The 17366-nt window shown below is 55.0% G+C and overlaps 2 protein-coding genes across 12 annotated transcripts in view; one reads left to right on the plus strand and one right to left on the minus strand.

Annotated features, from left to right (window-relative positions):
* The window catches only part of NUMA1 (nuclear mitotic apparatus protein 1), a 69303-nt gene extending 64967 nt beyond the window's left edge, over positions 1–4336 (minus strand). For 8 of the 9 annotated variants that reach the window (XM_039520947.1, XM_039520950.1, XM_039520949.1 and 5 more), the window contains exon 1: positions 4240–4336. The gene's annotated coding sequence lies outside the window, so the exon portion shown is untranslated. The remainder of the gene's footprint in view (positions 1–4239) is intronic. The other variant, XM_039520945.1, reaches the window with a different exon arrangement.
* On the plus strand, positions 2776–14874 carry LOC120396054 (leucine-rich repeat-containing protein 51-like). Of its 3 annotated transcripts, none has more exons than XM_039520953.1 (5): positions 2776–2991; positions 8722–8819; positions 10453–10658; positions 13167–13315; positions 14672–14874. In XM_039520953.1, the coding sequence occupies exons 2-5, from the start codon at positions 8735–8737 to the stop codon at positions 14811–14813; spliced, it is 582 nt and encodes a 193-aa protein (XP_039376887.1). In that variant the 5' UTR covers positions 2776–2991; positions 8722–8734; the 3' UTR covers positions 14814–14874. The 3 variants fall into 3 exon arrangements, with proteins under 3 accessions (XP_039376887.1, XP_039376885.1, XP_039376886.1); XM_039520951.1 differs by lacking the exon at positions 2776–2991 and adding an exon at positions 4532–4646 and having other exon boundaries at positions 14672–14871; XM_039520952.1 differs by lacking the exon at positions 2776–2991 and adding an exon at positions 4593–4697 and having other exon boundaries at positions 14672–14873.
* The last annotated feature ends 2492 nt before the right edge of the window (positions 14875–17366 follow it).

The following is a 17366-nucleotide window of genomic DNA, read 5'->3' on the forward strand; positions in this document are numbered from 1 at the left end:
CAATCACCTTCAACACATACATATTCAGCAGCAGACACTTGAAAATGGGGGTTGGTGGGAGAAGAAAAGATTTTAGGACTTGATATGAAAAGGGTAGAATCTCTCTAGCAGGCACAAATAAAGATGGGGTATTTATACTCTATGTACACCTCCACAAAAACACCTTGTTAAAATACTTCAGTTGCTTTAAATATGTACAATTTCCCCACAACATAAAAGGAAGTCTAGAGAGCCCACCTCCTCCAACAGGAGACACTAAAATACACCAACACTGAGCAGAAATGCCTTCTGCTAACTCCAGAGTGAGCTAGGAACAAGAGACATAACAGATGACTGGCAAAACTAAAGAGAAAGGAGAGCGTGCCACCAGAGAGGTCAACCTAAAATGTCTGTGTTTTGAAGTCAGGCCATGCTGGCCCCCAGCGAATCCCCCCCAAACAGAGCTCAAGACCACAGATCTTTGCAGGAGCTACCAACAGATGAAGTGAGAGAGTATGAGGGAGTCATTCAAAATACAGTAACACTTGAGGCATTTCCTGACAGATACAGAAAAGCAGGGTGGATAAAAAGCAATTATTTAAAAAAAAAAATCTGATTTTTTTATTTAAATTGGATTTTTTTGATAAAATGCTCTTTGAGGAAAAGCCCGTCTAAAGCTAGTTTTAATTAAGATACTCTGTAGCTCAAAGATCTCTCATCATGGAATAGAGATTATAAATTCTAATTCTATAGTATGAGACAATATTTTCATGTAATGTTTAAGAAAAGTTTTGTATATGAGTTCCAATAGTTCATGGATTAGGGACCCAATCTTATGGGGTTCCAGGGGCTTCTGTATAGATTATTTAGGTTAATCTTTCTAGCTACCCAAGGGGACTCAGCGCTCAGTCTAGAAGCTACCATCAGAGATGTTTAGTTTTGCAGTTCTCAAACTGTGGCTTTGTGTCTCCAGAGACAACATGCTTGTCAACAACAAAATTGTTTTTAAATACATAAATTAATTTGAGATCTACCATCCCATTCTCTCACTAGAAGGGAAAACCTATAATGGCAGCAGGCCATAAAAGAGGCCCAGTTTGGGAATAAGAACCATTCAGGAAATATAAGTTTGCTGACGATGTTTTAAAGAAAGTCACAGTGAACTGGTGGAAGTCACTTAAGCACTTGGATTCAGAGACTGTTGAAGTGATAATCTCACTTTTAACAGCAGTAGCTTCTTCTGCCGGCGTAGAAAGAATATTTTCTGCATTTGGACTAATTCATTCCAAATTGAGAAATTGTTTGGGACCTGAAAAAAGCAGGAAAGCTTGTTTTTCTTTTCCAGATTATGAACAAATAGGAAAATGAAGGTGAAGACGACTGAGTTAGCAGCTAATATTTTAATATTAGAAGACAATATTTTGTGTTTCTCATGTTGACCTGGCTGACATAGTCTATTTTAATTTTTGGTTGTTGTTTTTTTTTTTAACTATTTCATTTAACTATTTTAGTTAAAAACAATTTTAACAAAAACAAACCTGATTTTAAAAAATGTGAATGTTTAACTAAATTCAAACATTCATATGCTTGTTTTGTTAAAACAGGGGTAGGCAACCTATGGCATGTGTGCCAAACGCAGCATGCGAGCTGCTTTTCAGTGGCACTCACACTGCTCAGGTCCTGGCCACCGGTCCGGAGGGCTCTGCATTTTAATTTAATTTTAAATGAAGTTTCTTAAACATTTTAAAAACCTTATTTACTTTACATACAGCAATAGTTTAGTTCTATATTATAGACTTATAGAAAAAGACCTTCTAAAACGTTAAAATGTATAACCGGCACACGAAACCTTTAATTACAGTGAATAAATGGAGACTCGGCACACCACTTCTGAAAGGTTGCCGACCCCTGTGTTAAAATATGATGTTTGCTGTTGAAGAAAAATATCCAGAATATATAACATTGTTGTTTTACTTAAATAAAACAATTTGGATGTCTGTCTGGTGATGTTCTCCTCCTAATACAGCATGGCAAGAAAATCCTCCAAATATTAATGATTAACCTGTTGAACTGGAGATAGTTCACCTCCCAGTGACTTCATAAATATCTGCTGCAATTACCTTTGCTAAAATGTACAGTGTGTACCTCAGAATCATAGAATATCAGGGTTGGAAGGGACCTCAGGAGGTATCTAGTTCAACCCCCTGCTCAAAGCTTCTAAAAATGAAACCTACATCTATCTCTGAGTTTTGAAGAATATGTATTAAGGTTATAACAACCAACAAGAATGCACTTTTATGTAGAAATCCATGATTAAAATCAAGTCTTCCTGACTTAAATTTAAAATTTAAATCAAATCCACCCTGCAAAAAAGAAGTTTGCCTAGTAATTAAAATCATGCTAGGAAGAGAGAGAACAGGTAAGCAGCCTGGCACTTTCTCAGGGACTGTTTGGCATCTCAGATGTGCTCACAATCTGGAGGAAGGGTGAGAGGCTACAGGTACATAAGCCTCAGGTGCATGACAGATGCACCGTCAGTGGAGGAGTGGCTCAAAGCAAGGCCAGACAGCTTAACAAACAGATTAAATTGGAGCCATTCACAAAAACACGGGAGCCTCTCAGATCATGGACACGCACAGGAGAACCTTGGGTGACATCTGTCCATTACTGCGCATGCACATGTTCCAGCAAACTCATACCCAACAACACTCACATCCTCCTCACAGGCCATTCTTGCACAATCACACACACCAAGCCAACCCCCAGCATCTGGGAGGAAAAGCTGGCAGCTCCTTGCTCTCAGGGCATAGCTGCCTGGCCAGGAGAGGCCAGCAGGAAGCTTCCCTGCTCACTCCTGCAGCCATGGGGAAGGTCAGACACTTGCTGCCCAAGGCTGACACTGAGGACTCCTCCGTCCTGAGGCACCTGCAGGGCAGGAGCAGCGGTTTAGCTCTGCGAGCAAGGTGCAGTACAGAGCACAGGACAGGCAGGGAGACACCGATCTTGGGACAGGTAAATAGACTCCCTTCAGACCAAGTGTCCCCTCCGCCCCCCTCCTCACCGTCCTCTCAGCCCCCCACCCCACAAGTCATCATCCCTCCAGCTTCCCCCTCCCCCTGGTCACTGCCCCCCAGCTCCTCCCAAGTCATCATCCCCCAGCTCCCCTCCCCAGTCACTGCCCCATAGCTCCTCCCAAGTGACCTTCCCCTCCCCTGGTCACTGCCCCACAGCTCCTCCCAAGTCACCTTCCCCCCAGATCGCCCCTCCCCCTGGTCACTGCCCCACAGCTCCTCCCAAGTCACCTTCCCCCCAGCTTCCCCCTCCCCCTGGTCACTGCCCCACAGCTCCTCCCAAGTCACCTTCCCCCCAGCTTCCTCCTCCCCAGTCACTGTCCCCAGCTTCCCCTGGTCACTGCCCCACAGCTCCTCCCAAGTCACCATCCCCAGCTTCCCCTCCCCTGGTCACTGCCCCACAGCTCCTCCCAAGTCACCTTCCCCCAGATCCCCTCCCCTGGTCACTGCCCCACAGCTCCTCCCAAGTCACCTTCCCCAGCTTCCTCCCCAGTCACTGTCCCCAGCTTCCTCCTGGTCACTGCCCCACAGCTCCTCCCAAGTCACCATCCCCAGCTTCCTCCCCTGGTCACTGCCCCCAGCTCCTCCCAAGTCACCATCCCTCCAGCTCCCCTCCCCTGGTCACTGCCCCCACAGCTCCTCCCAAGTTACCATCCCCAGCTTCCTCCCCAGGTCACTGCCCCCAGCTCCCCATAGCTCCTCCCAAGTGACCTTCCCCAGCTTCCCCTCCCCTGGTCACTGCCCCCAGCTCCTCCCAAGTTACCATCCCCAGCTTCCTCCCCAGGTCACTGCCCCCAGCTCCCCATAGCTCCTCCCAAGTGACCTTCCCCAGCTTCCCCTCCCCTGGTCACTGCCCCCAGCTCCTCCCAAGTTACCATCCCCAGCTTCCCCTCCCCAGGTCACTGCCCCCAGCTCCCCATAGCTCCTCCCAAGTGACCTTCGCCCCAGCTTCCTCCCCGGTCACTGCCCCTCAGCTCCCGCCCCCATAGCTCCTCCCAAGTCACCATCCCCAGCTTCCCGGTCACTGCCCCAGCTTCCCCAGCTCCCACCGCCCCTCAGCTCCCGCCCCCCATAGCTCCGCCCAAGTCACCATCTCCCCAGCCCCAGGTTACCGCCCCGCGGCCGGGCGAGTCCCCTCCGCACCCCCGTACGGCAGCGCCGCCAGGGCAGGCCCCAGGCCCCCCTTTACCGTATTGCCTCGAAGCGGCGGGCGGGCGATGCCCTGTGACTCCCCCTAACCCCTGCGCGGCAGCGCGGCCCTCACCGATTCAAACAGCTGCACCGCCCCCCATTCGCCCCCTCCCTATTGGCTGCAGGCCGCGTGTACGTCATCTAACGCATAATACGTAGGGGGAACTACAGCTCCCAGGAGCCCTAGGGTGGGGCGGGAGTAGATCTCGCGAGAGGAGAGAAACTCGCCGCGATCCCCTCTGGGAAATGTAGTTCCCAATTAGCCCCCCCCGTAACTACACTTCCCAGCATGCCTTGCGGAGTCCGGGCTGGGTGGGGCTTTTGGTGTGGTTCTGGTTACCATAGCTACCCCGAGAGTTCCATATAGTGAGGGGAGAGAGACAGAGAGAGAGAGGAGCAGAGATGGTGAGTGTGAAAAATCTTTGCACTGAGTGTGAAAAGAGGGGCCAAGCACTGGTGAGTGTGAAAAAGATGCCTGGGGAAGGTGGGTGTGAAAATCTGTGCAGGGTGCTATTGAGTGTGAAAAGAGGGGCCAGAGCCTAGTGGGCATGAAAATCTGTGCAGGGCACTGGTGAGTGTAAAATCCATGTAATTGCTTGACAAGTGTGAAAAGCTACGCAAGAGCACAGCGTACGCGAAAAGCTGGGCAGTGAGCGTGGTAATTCTGCAAGGGCATGCCGAGTGTGAAAATACAGTGCTGTAAATGTAAACCTGCGATGTGACAGAGTGCGTAGCTCTGAACTGAGTGTGTAGCTCTGTGAATTGGGTGCGTAGAGCTGGGCAGGCAGCAGCCAGGGTGTGCAGCTGCAGGGAGTGCCCAGTTCCCTGGGCCTCACTTTCGGCGAAGCAGCGCTTAAAGCGAGGGTTCCATTCCCGGGTTGGCTCAGTGGAAACTGAGGCAGCTCCCCCTGCTCCCAAGAAAGAAAGGTTCTAGTTACCTATCCAGGTTCTTATATGAGCCTCATCACCCTGGTATCTGGGTGCCTTAACGTGCTTGTAGCCTGCAAGTTGTCTGTGTAAAAAGGGCAGAATTGGCCTCTGTCTCCCAATTGCCAAACCGCATTCTGCCCTCGCTGAGACCCGTTCAGCCCCACACTCCGGGGCGCTGTCCTTTGTACTCTAGTTGCTGTTTTCACAGCCTTGAGAAGGGTGTGAGCGCCTCTGGAACGGAGCCGTTTGCTCACACGGAGAGATCTGTATTAAAGAGAGCTGGGGGACCAGCTCACTGTGTCTTTCAGAAGGAACCTCACCCTGGTCCAGTGGTGCTGTTTGTGGAGCAGATGTTTTCAAAGCGTCCCCTTTAAAATGATGGGGTCTAAATTACCTGTTACCACTCAAGAAAGATCTTGGAGTCATTGTGAATAGTTCTCTGAAAACATCCACTCAATGTGCAGCAGCAGTTAAAAAAGCGAACAGAATGTTGGGAATAATTAAGAAAGGGATAGATAATAGGACAGAAAATATCATGTTGCCTCTATATAAATCCATGGTACGCCCACAACTTGAATGCTGTGTGCGGATGTGGTCGCCACAAAGGGCAACAAAAATTATTAGGGGCATGGAACAGCTTCCGTATGAGGAGAGATTAATAAGGCTGGGACTTTTCAGCTTGGAAAAGAGGCGGCTAAGGGGAGATATGATTGAGGTCTATAAAATCATGACTGGTGTAGAGAAAGCAGGTAAGGAAGTTTTGTTTACTACTTCTCATAAAACAAGAACTAGGGGTCACCAAATTAAATTAATAGACAGCAGGTTTAAAACAAATAAAAGGAAGTATTTCTTCACACAACGCACAACCTGTGGAACTCCTTGCCAGAGGATGTTGTGACAGCCAAGACCATAACAGGATTCAAAAAAGAACTAGATAAGTTCATGGAGGACAGGTCCATCAATGGTTATTAGCCAGGATGGGCAGGGATGGTGTCCCCAGCCTCTGCCAGAAGCTGGGAATGAGCAACAGGGGATGAATCACTTGCTGATTCCCTGTTCTGTTCATTCCCTCTGGGGCACCTGGCATTGGCCACTGTTGGAAGCAGGGGCGGCTCTAAGAATTTGGCCGCCCCAAGCAGGGCGGCACGCCGCAGGGGGCGCGCTGCCGGTCCGCGGCTGCGGGGGACCTCTTGCAGACGCGCCTGCGGAGGGTGCGCTGGGAGGGCGGCAGGCGGCTCCGGTGGACCTCCCGCAGGCATGACTACGGAAGGTCCGCCGGAGCCGCCTGCCGCCCTGCAGGCAAAATGCCGCCCCAAGCGCGCGCTTGGCGCGCTGGGGTCTGGAGCCGGCCCTGGTTGGAAGACAGGATACTGGGCTAGATGGACCTTCGGTCTGACCCAGTAGGGCCGTTCTTATGTTCTTTAACACCATCACCTCTTGTGCTGTATGCCAGGTGGCTGCGTTTCAATGGCACAGTGATCTCCTCATAGGAAAATGGAGGGGCCATTGTTAAATGCAGGGGAGCTGCAGTCAGGAGACCACCATCTATATCTGGCTTGACCTCTGGCTCACTTTGTGACCTTGGACAAATATCTAACCCCCTGTGTTCCTCAGTTTCCCCACCTGTAAAATGGAGGCAACCACACTGAATTCCTAACACGACACTTGGGAAGCTCAATGAATGAATGTTTTAAACAGCTTTGAGCCCTTTGGACATATCGTTAGTTTGTCAAGTGCTTGGGGACTGAAAAGCACTATGAGAAAATCAGCTCTTAGAAGATAAAACAACATCTGTGAAATCAGCGTGCCAGGGCAGAGGCAGCCGTGCATTTCCACCGGCGTGAAGGAAAGTATACAACAGCCGAGGGCTGCAAGGGCAAATCTGTGGAGAATAGTAACACTCCCGGCTTTCCAGACATTAGCTAATTAACGCTCACAACCCTGCTGGGAGGTGAGCATGGCTCCCCTTCCGCAGATTCATAGATCATCCAGTCTGAGTTTCTGATAGCACAGGCCAGAGAATTTCTCCCAGCCGCTGTGTTGGGGATGATAACCTGTGTTTGGCTAAAGCATCTTCCATAAGGCCTCCTGCCTGGATCGAAGAGATGGGAGAATCCACCATTTATTTCCCTGGTGAGTTTGTTCCAATAGCTAATCACCCTCCCTAAACATTGTGTTTAGTGCCTTATTTCTCATTTTAATTTGTCTGGCTTGAACTTCCAGCCGTTGGCTCTGGTTCTGCCTTTCTCCACTAGAACAAAGAGCCTGTGATCTGGCGTAGTCTCCCTGGGAAGGTAGTTACACATGGTAATCACGTCCCCTCTCAACCTTCTATTGGAGAAGCTAAACGGATGAAGCTCTTTAAGTCTCTCACTCACAGGCATTGTTTGCCAGCCCTTGAATCATTTTTTGGTGGCTCCTCTTTGAACCCTCTTCAAGTTTTAAACAGCCATTTACAGACGTGGCCAGCTGAATTGGAGGCAGTATCCGGTGTCCGGCAATCAGTATCCAGTCTCACCAATGTCGAGGGGAAATCGCTTCTCTAACCCTGCTCACTACTCCCCTCTTTGTACAACCAAGGGCCACGTTAGCCCTTGTGTCACACGGGGGACACCTGTTGTTCATGCACTGTGACCCTTAGCTCCTTTTCAGGGTCACTGCTTTCCAAGATAGTCCCCCATCCTGTAGGTGTGGCCTGCATTCTCTGGTCCCGTACAGGGAAACTGAGGCACAGTGGGATTAGGGAATTTGCCCTCGGTTGCGCAAGGAGAGGGTAGCAGAACTGAGAACAAAACTTCATTGTTAAATCCACAGGATTGTGCTAACTCCCCTTCTGGGCTGAGCTCACTGGCTCCGAGGGGCAGGCTTGTACTTCCTGGGCCAGGAACCAGCTAGCTGCGTCTATCCCCAGTGAATTCAGAGACCTGCGCTCCACAAAATTAAACGTGAAGTTAAATGTTGCCAACCTCAGCTCCCCTGCCCTTTTGATTGGATGCGGTATTCTTGTTCCTACCCTAACCCATCATGTGCCTCGTGCTCTTAAAGAGCTGCCAGTTCCACCCCAGAGGTGGCTGCACGTCAGAGGCATGGATGTGAAAGCCACTAGGGTCGTCTCGGTTGAATGGCGCCATCTGATGGTGTTGTAACATCGTTAGCTTGTGGTGCTGCAGGTGCAGCCCTGTTCATACTAGTCTGGTTGCTTAAGGGGGGATGCCATGATGCTGGGGGGGGGGGAGGTTGAAGACGAAAATGTCCTTTGATTTGTGCTCCACCTCAGCAGCACAAAATCTCGCGGGGAGCCAGCTAGTGTGTCTGTGCACCACTGTCCTCTCCTGGATGGAATTAGGACTACTCGGCCGTATGTCATGAGCCCTATACTGCTCGTTACTAAGGAAGAGGCTCTGGTAGCTGAGGTGGAAGGGCCCTGGACTTTGGACCCCTAGGAGCTATGTTCTAGTCCTGCTGTGAGGTGTGGCCTGGCTGTGTCTGTGACGCCTTAAGGGCTGTTCTGGTTTCTTTATTAAAATCCCTCTCCTGTGGTTTTTCCTAGCGTGGCCTGAAAGATGAGCATGCGATGGGATTGCTGTAAGATCTCACTGCAGGCCCCTCCTCTGGACTATTCCTTCCGAGGCATCAGCTTCATCCAAGGTGCGGCTCTTACTCTGCAGAGCAAACTAGCACAGACTTGTTTTCGGCGCGGAGGGGGTGGGGGGGGCGCTAGGGCTCTGTCCCCACCACAGCTGTCGCTCATTGGCTCCTTAGCTGTCCTGCCCAGCAGAAAGGCCTTTTCATGCAAGGACCAGTCTACCACTGGGGAAACTCAGGCCCAGAGCTCCAGTGACTTGCTCAGGGTCACGAGAGGAGTCAGTGGCAGAGGTGAGAGGAGAACCCAGGCATCCTGCCTCCCACCAGCAGCGCACGCCCGCTCTTCCAGAGCCGGAAATAGAACCGGGAGTCCTGCCTGGGGATTAGTCCTGCTTTGAGCAGGGGCTTGGACTAGATACCTCCTGAGGTCCCTTCCAACCCTGAGATTCTATGATTGATTCCTGCTCTAACCCTTCCACGCTGCTGCCCGAGCTGCAGCACAAGGCACCGGGAGCGACCGGAAAAGGATGGAGAGCAGAGCGGGACATAAGCCAACTGCACGTTTTAACGCTGCCGCCACCTCTGTTGTGTGACGGGATTCAGCCAGTGCAAGCATAGCGCACGGCCGTGCGTCGGGGCGGGGTCCCCCTGCTGGGCCAGCCTGGGCTGCTTTGAGTTACGCATGATGAAGGTGCCCTTAGTCCGCCGGCTCCCTGCTGTCCCGCCGCCGGGGGCTTCACAGACCCGGCCAGGGAAGACGGCCAGGTCCCGGGAGCTCTCTTGCAGAGTCCTGTTACTGACGGGATTTGCCCAGCCGCTGGCCGCCCTTCTGCTGCGTTCTAATCAACAGCAGGGACAACGTCAAGCGACGTTGTATTCAGGGGTGCAATGGGGCAGTGTGGGGGGGGGAGGGGAACAGGGGGGCCAGCCCTCCCCCTTGGCCAGATCTGAGTGGTGACATGGCAGTGCCCCTTCCCTGCTGCCATGCCAGAGGGCCGGCCAGGCCAGACTGGAGTGGCGTGGTGACCCCGTACGCCAGGTTGCAACACCACTTAAATTTGGGGTGACCAGGCACGTAACCTGGGCCCCTCCTTAGCAAAAAGCTGGCAATACCCCCAGCCAGACTCCGGGCCCTGCTGTCCGAGGTCTTGCACAGACATGTAGCCCCTGCCCTGAAGAGCCTGCAATCTCCCAAGACAGGACAGACACAAGTGGAAGGAAGGGTGCACCATGACGTGTCCACCGTGGCCAGACAGAGGGAGCGACTTGCCCGTGGTCACCCAGGAAGCTGGTGGCAGAAGCGGAAGCTGGGTCTGCTGCACCTCAGCCTGTTGCCTTAGCCACAGGACCAGCATTTCCACCAGCTTCGGAGCAACCAGCAACATGGGTCCCTAAAACCCGCCGCAGACGAGCCGGGAGCAAGGCCTGGAAACCGTGGCTGTAGAGAACCAGGCTGTGCCGGCACCGGCGCTGAGCGCAGGGAACCAGCGCCGCCCTCCCTCGCTGATCCTGCAGGGACCCCAGCACAGCTGCGGGGTGGGTTAACTAGAGTGCAGGGAGGTGCCCAGATACCACGGTGATGGGAGCTGTATCGGAACCAAGATAGACCGGGTCACTGCTGCCGCTGACCGAATCAGCAGCCGGTCATGCTCTTTCCCTAGGCTGCTCTAACTCCCCTCCCTACTCTCCCCACTAGACCTGCTGACAGAGGAGCCCCGGGCTGGCCTCAAGGTGATCAGGCGCTCGGCCGGGGGGAAGCTGCTGACCCAGGCGGTGCGCCTGAATAACAACACCATCAATGAGCTGACCGACTTCGCCTCCACCATGGAGCAGCTGCTGGAGTACCCCGCCGAGCTCTCCTGGGTCGACCTCTCCTTCAACGACCTGCCTACTATCGACCCAGTACGGCTGAGCGGGAGCACTGTGGGCTGGTGGCTTAGGGGGTTAGCCCTCAACAGGGCATGCTCCTAACCCCGCTTCTGACACCGACTCCCCCGAGGGCTCGGGCAAAGTCCTGCCCCTCGGTGTGCCTCAGTTTCCCCACCCATAAAATAATGGTGCTACCCCTCCACCCCCTTTGAGCTGTGCGGTTGAAGCAGCGCCACAGCCACGTGAGTACAGCTGGATTACACACTGCAGCTGCTCGCCTGTACGTGGGATGTACCAGGGCTAGCAGTGAGTGGAGGGGTTTGGGAGAATCCATTTCCAAAGTGCTCCCCGGTAGCCCCCGGCAGTGGCGCCGGGAACTTGGTCCATGCTGGTGTTACTGCTCCGCAGCCCTGACTCGCCAGACTTTGATTAGAGCCCAAATGCTGCTCACGGCCAGGTCCATTCTGCCCCCTGCCCCTGCACTAATGCAGCCCGGTGGCAGAGGGGAACAGCTGGCAGAGCAGGGTTGCTGTGGGGAGCGGGGCTGGTGCTCTGGCCACCTGTAGGGAACTCAGGTGATTCAGGGGATCCCCACCAGTCGGAGCTGCGGGGGGCTCGGAGGGGCTCAGCATTGGCCTAACTCTGCTGCCCTTGTAAAAGCCCCCCGGAGTTCAAGGGGGGCTGACAGGCCACTGGTGAGCCCTTTGGGAAATCACAGCCCCATTGTGTGTCCCCTAAGCTCTGGGTCAAATCAGGCTGCTTTTCCCAGCTGGGTCCCAGTGGGGCCTTGGGTGAGTCCCAGTGCTTCCTCGTGCCTCAGTTTCCCACTCCGCAGAGCTGGGCTAGTGGTCCTGCCCCACTTATAGAATCATAGGCGCCGACTTCCCCTCTTTCCTGTGGGTGCTTGGCCCTGCCCCCATTCCAACCCCTTCCCCAAAGTCCCCAGCCCAACTCTGCCCCCTCCCTGCCCCTATTCCAACTCCATCCCCAAATCCCTGCCCTGGCCCCGCCTCCTCCCCTTGAGTGCGCCACGTTCCCGCTCCTCCCCCTCCCTCCTGGAGCGTGCTAACACTGCCAAACAGCTGTTTGGCTGCGGCCGGGCTGGAAGCGCTGGGAGGTAGGCAGAGGAGTGGGGACATGGCGAACTCAGGGGAGGAGGAGGTGGGGCGGGGGGTGAGGAGAGCTTGGCTCCCGGTGGATGCCCTGCATCCACACATTTTTCCCCATGGGTGCTCCAGCCCCGGAGCACCCACGGAGTCGGCGCCTATGTATAGAATCATAGGACTGCAGAGGTCTTCTAGTCCAGTCCCCTGCACTCAAGGCAGGACTAAGTATTATTTGCATCATCCCTGACAGGTGTTTGTCCAACCTGCTCTTAAAAATCCCCAATGATGGAGATTCCACCACCTCCCTGGGCAATTTATTCCAGTGATTAACCGCCGTGACAGTTAGGAAGTTTTCCTAATGTCCAACCTAAACCTCCCTTGCTGCAATTTAAGCCCATTGCTTCTTGTCTTGTCCATTAAGGAGAACAATTTTTCTCCCTTCTCTTTGTAACAACCTTTTATGTACTTGAAAACTGTTATGTCCCATCTCAGTCTTCTCTTCTCCAGACTAAAAAAACCCAATTTTTTCTATCTTCCCTCATACGTCAGGTTTTCTAGACCTTGAATCACCTAGACCTTGTTGCTCTTCTCTGGACTTTCTCCAATTTGTCCCCATCTTTCCTGAATGTGGCGCCCAGAACTGGACAAATACTCCAGTTGAGGCCTAATCAGTGCGGAGTAAAGCGGAAGAATTACTTCTCGTGTCGTGCTGACAACACTCCTGCTGATACATCCCAGAACAATGTTTGCTTTTTCTGTAACAGTGTTACACTGACTCATATTTAGCTTGTGATCCACTATGACCCCCAGATCCCTTTCCGCAGTTCTCCTCCCTAGGCAGTCATGGCCCAGTTTGTATACGTGCAACTGATTGTTCCTTCCTAAGTGGAGTACTTTCCATTCATCCTTATCGAACTTCATCCTATTTCAGACCATTTCCCAGTTTGTCCAGAACATTTTGAATTTTAACCCTATTCTCTAAAGCACTTGCAACCCCTCCCAGCTTGGTATGGTCCGCAAACTTTAGAAGTGTCCCCTCTATGCCATTATCTAAATCATTGATGAAGATATTGCACAGAACCGGGCCCAGAACTGATCCCTGCAGGACCCCACTGGTTATGCCCTTCCAGCATGACTGAGAGCCACAGATAACTACCCTCTGGGAACGGTTTTTCAGCCAGTTATGCCCCCACCTTACAGTAGCTCCATCGAGGTTGCATTTCCCTAGTTTGTTTGGGGGACGGTCCCTGGTCCGTGCTCATGCAGCCCTGTGGGATCCGGGGGTGAAGGGGACTAGGGAAAGGCAAAGCCCGGCTGGGGCTGCTTTTGACAGGGGGGTGTCTCATGGCCCAGCTGTTACCCTGGGAGAGGTTTGCTTTGCATCCAGGCTCTCCGCTCCCTCCCTCACTGGGGCTGGGGGGGTCTGTGGCTGCAGGTGCTGACTATGTACCCCAACCTCCGGGCCCTCAACCTGCACGGGAACAGCATCCAGAGCCTCTGTGAGGTGGACAAGCTGGCTGTCCTGCCGCGCCTGCGCACGCTGACCCTGCACGGAAACCCCATCGAGGAGGAGAAAGGCTACAGGTGGGGCCGAGGGGCTCGGCCAGCTCATGCTTCGGGGAGAGGGAGGGACGGTGGGCCCAGCCCTGGGGAACAGCTTCCTCTCTGCTGCCAGCGCCCAGAGACACTCGCTGAGGGCCTCAGCCACCTCCACAGGAGTCAATAGGCTCCCACAGCCTTTGAGGGGAGCTGGGTCTGACTTGCCCTGACCCCGTGCCTCAGTTTCCCTTTGGGGATAATGGTCATTCCTTTCTCCCAGGGAGGATGGGAGGTGCTTTAAGATCCTCAGTAGGAAGGTCAAACTCCAGAGCATCCACAGTCTCAGGGGAATAAGGGAGAGGCCCCGGCTGCAGCCCTCTTTAGCTATCATGGCATCGACGCCAACCCACATAGCTCATTCTGTCCTGGCCCCTGCACAAGACCCCCCCCCCCGGGATACACGAACCAGGCCCTGCCAAGGAAAAACTTGTAAAAGGCTGAGCGTGGCTCCTATCACCCCTGCTCAGCAGCCAGCCTGCCCCATGCATGTGCATCTACAGATCCTCTCCTCAGTGCCAGAGGACAGCCAGGGCCAGAGACCCTCAGCAGGACCAGGGTCCCACTGTGCTGGGCCCCGCCCGTTCACACAGTGAAAGTCCATCCCCAGACCTCACCCAAGGTCCCCAGCAGGGCAGGGCAGCGGCAGAGAACCCAGATCCCCCGAGTCCCCGCCCGGTCTCCTCGCTCACGCTGGAGTTGTGTAGGCCTCAAGCAGTGGTTCTGGACTGGTCCTCGGCGCGTCAGTTGCCATCGCTCCGAGACACGTGATGGAGCAGGCCGGCCAATCGGATTTGAAATTCAGTGATGCCTCCACCAGCCGGGCTCGACCAGCTGCTCCTTAACCCTGCTCCCTTTCGGGAGACGTGCGCCTCCAGTCAGGCAGCAGGGTGCGAGAGCACGGAGCAGCGGCAGCAGGTCACGGAGGTGCCGCCAAGCTATATTTGTTCTTCAGGTCTAGTCTCTTGCAGCGTAGGTGCCACGATCCACCCAGCCAGGGAGGAGCCCATGGGAAGCGCATCACTGGTCTTGCATTTGATTTTATACACTCTGCTCTGCTGCAGAGGGGCCCCGTGGCGCCCCGAGCCGACACACTGTGCTGGCTGGCCCTGGGAGAGAGGCTGCAAGGAGGCAGATCGGGGACTCCTGGGCAGCACTGATTGCAGCAGTTAGCTCTGGCCCCCTTGGGAGAGGCAGCAGTGCCTCCCTCTACTACCGAGGGCTTCTCTAGGCCCAAGCTGGGGAGGAGGAGAAGCCGCCCCTGGCGTTGTGGTGGGGAGCCAGGGAGTGGCCCTGGCCTGACAGCCCACCCCATGCCAGGCCTGACCGGCCGCTCTCCCACAGGAGCTACGTGCTGTCCGTGCTGCCCCAGCTGAAGTCCTTCGATTTCAGCGGCGTGACGAAGCAGGACCGCTCCACCGCCACCTTCTGGAGACGCATGAACGTCAAACCCAAGAAGGTCAAGAAAAGGCGGGACGACTACTGAGGGGACGAGCTGAAGCAGCAGCTGCACCGTTCAGCGGGGCCCTGCCGGGGGGGGGGGGGGTAAAGCCCGCCTGTTAGCGTAGGAATAAAGGCTTCGAGCTCTGTAGGGCAGGACGCTGAATCGCTGCGAGGGGTGGGGCTCGGTCATCACTGGAGACGGACAGGGAGGCTGCCGGGGCAGCGGGCCGGGTACACACCTGCCATTGTTGGCACAGAGGGTCTGTGCACCAGCTCTACTGAGGGGCTGGGAAATGCCCCTCCTGTGAGCGGCAGGCAGCTGGTGGGGAAGAAACGGGGCCCTGGGCCTCCCAGGAGGTGCCTGACCCCAGGACCCCGTCGTGCCCCCAGCAGCGGATGAGCTGGCCTTGCCACGCTGGGCTCTTTTAAGATGTCCCAGCCCCGTTCCCGCCCAGCCAGCTCCTGCTGAGGCTGCCAGCGAGAGTCCATCTGTGGGCAGGAGGCGCTAGCGGTCCCACGCCGGCTGCTTCCTGCTCGGCTGAGGGTGGGGCAGCACCGCTCGGGGAGGCTCTTGTGCCCCAGGCTTGCTCAGGGGGTTTCTCTACGGCTAGACTGCAAAGTGCAACCCTCCATCCCCGGCACATCAAACCAAACGCCAGGGCACAGACCCGTCCCAGCAGAGCCCCCGGCTAGAGCCCAGGGGCTGAGGGGCCCCTACCGGGGAGGCAAACAGCTCAAAGTGCTCCATACGACAGGACTGTGCCTGCCACGCAGCCCGCCTCCCCTGGCCCCGGCCGGCGGGCTCTGCAGCGTGAGCCCAGTCGCTCCTGCGGGTACTAACCTCAGCTCGCCTCCAAACGCTCCGTCTCCTCACTAGCAGGGGTGGGACGAGCCTGAAGGCCCCTGACTCCTTTGTGGGAAGAAAGCTGGTAAGTGACTGTCCCACAGGTCCATTTGATTGACTTCACGGGCTCCCACCAGCCTGCAGCTTCTGGGGCTACTCAGCCCTGCCCCCCGGGCTTTAGTGCTTCATGCTCAGAGCCAGCCAGGTTCCCTTGTGCCCCAGGGTCCTGGGCCAGTCACCTCACCCCCATGCAAGTCCCTGCCTGTCACTGTCATCACTTCCCAAGAGGCTTCCAGCACAACTGCTCCAGCCCCTTTCTTCGCGCTCCCTCCCCCAACAGGAAATTGTCACCTCGCCCTTTGCCTGCCCCAGGCAAAGCAGCAGCTCAGCTGATAAGAGGCAAAGCTTGAACTCATCCCAGGCCAGGAGTGAGGCTGGGGAAAAGCAGCAATCGCTCCCTGACCATTAACTGACAGTGCCTGGGGCGAGCAATGGTTCCCTGCCGTCAGACCCATTCCCCTCCCAGACACCTCTCCCCCACCTCCAGCTGTTCACTGCCCCTACTGCTTCCCCAGGGCCGCTTCAGTGATAGAGAGACTTAGGTGAGGCCCCGATAGGGGTAGATATTATGGAGCTACAGATCAGGCCTAGGGGATCCCTTCTCCGGGAAGTACTGTGGGGAGGGAGCCAGGGTTCCAGCTGTGGCTAGTTCTACACTGGGTCTGACAGAGTTGAGAGCAACCTCAGGGCTGCTCTAAGCGACACCAACTGCTAACCGTGCCCAAGGAGCCATTGGCCAAGCAAGGGAGGGGTGTAGCATGGCACCTGCCTGGCTTCCCTCTGCCCTGGGGCAAAATGGCACAGCACCTGCTTCTCCACCCCTGAAGACTGCGCCACCTGCAGGGACGTGCGGCCCAGCGGATGTGCCTTGCAGCAGACAGCGTCTCCTCAGACTGAGGAAAAACGGTGCTAAAGGGATGAAATTCAGCCTGGCAAGGCCGCACCTCCCCCTCCCAGCTCTCCTTTAGCACAAGCCCCTGCCCCCACATTCCCTGTGCTTTCCCAGGGGCTGCAGCGCACTTAAGACCCAAGCAGCTGCCAGCCTTGCTAAAGCAGAAGTTTAAGACAACCCCTTTAGTGATGGTATGGGGGGGGGGGGGTAGAGAGCGCGTTGTGATCCTCTCCCAGGAGACCCTGATGTGTTAATGCTGCTGAGCCAGCCACCCGAAGCCACGGCTGCGTAGGACTCTGAGGCCAGCTCCACAAGCCCGAGTGACGGTAGGTGGTGATCGCCCTGCGTCAGTCCTTCTTGTGCATGGTCTTCCCCATCGCTTGTCCATAGAGCCAGGAATGAACTCAACCAGCTGGGCCAGGAGCAGGTGGTAGACACGCTCAGGGATACTGTGGAAGCTCCTGGGTTAATGGTCTGAGGGCCCCTTGCCCTGGTTTTGCTGGCGCACTATTAAACACGTCAACTCTCTCCCACGGGGAGTGTCTAATTTGTTTAAGTGGTCCAATTTCTTGACACAGCTCCATGATTCCCATGGGGGGCACTGACCATCGAGCCTGACGTGCACAGCCCTGGCTAGAGCAGTGCACCCCGTGCTCCTACAGCAAGGCCAGTAGCGTGTGGCTGAGTAGAGCATCTCTTAGGGTATGTCTACACTACCCCCCTGGATCGCCGCTCCGGAGATCGATGCACCGGGGTCGATTTAGCGGGTCTAGTGAAGCCCCGACAAATCCACCACAGAT

The sequence above is a fragment of the Mauremys reevesii genome, linkage group 1 (assembly GCF_016161935.1).
Source record: "Mauremys reevesii isolate NIE-2019 linkage group 1, ASM1616193v1, whole genome shotgun sequence".
Classification (NCBI taxonomy): domain Eukaryota; kingdom Metazoa; phylum Chordata; order Testudines; family Geoemydidae; genus Mauremys; species Mauremys reevesii.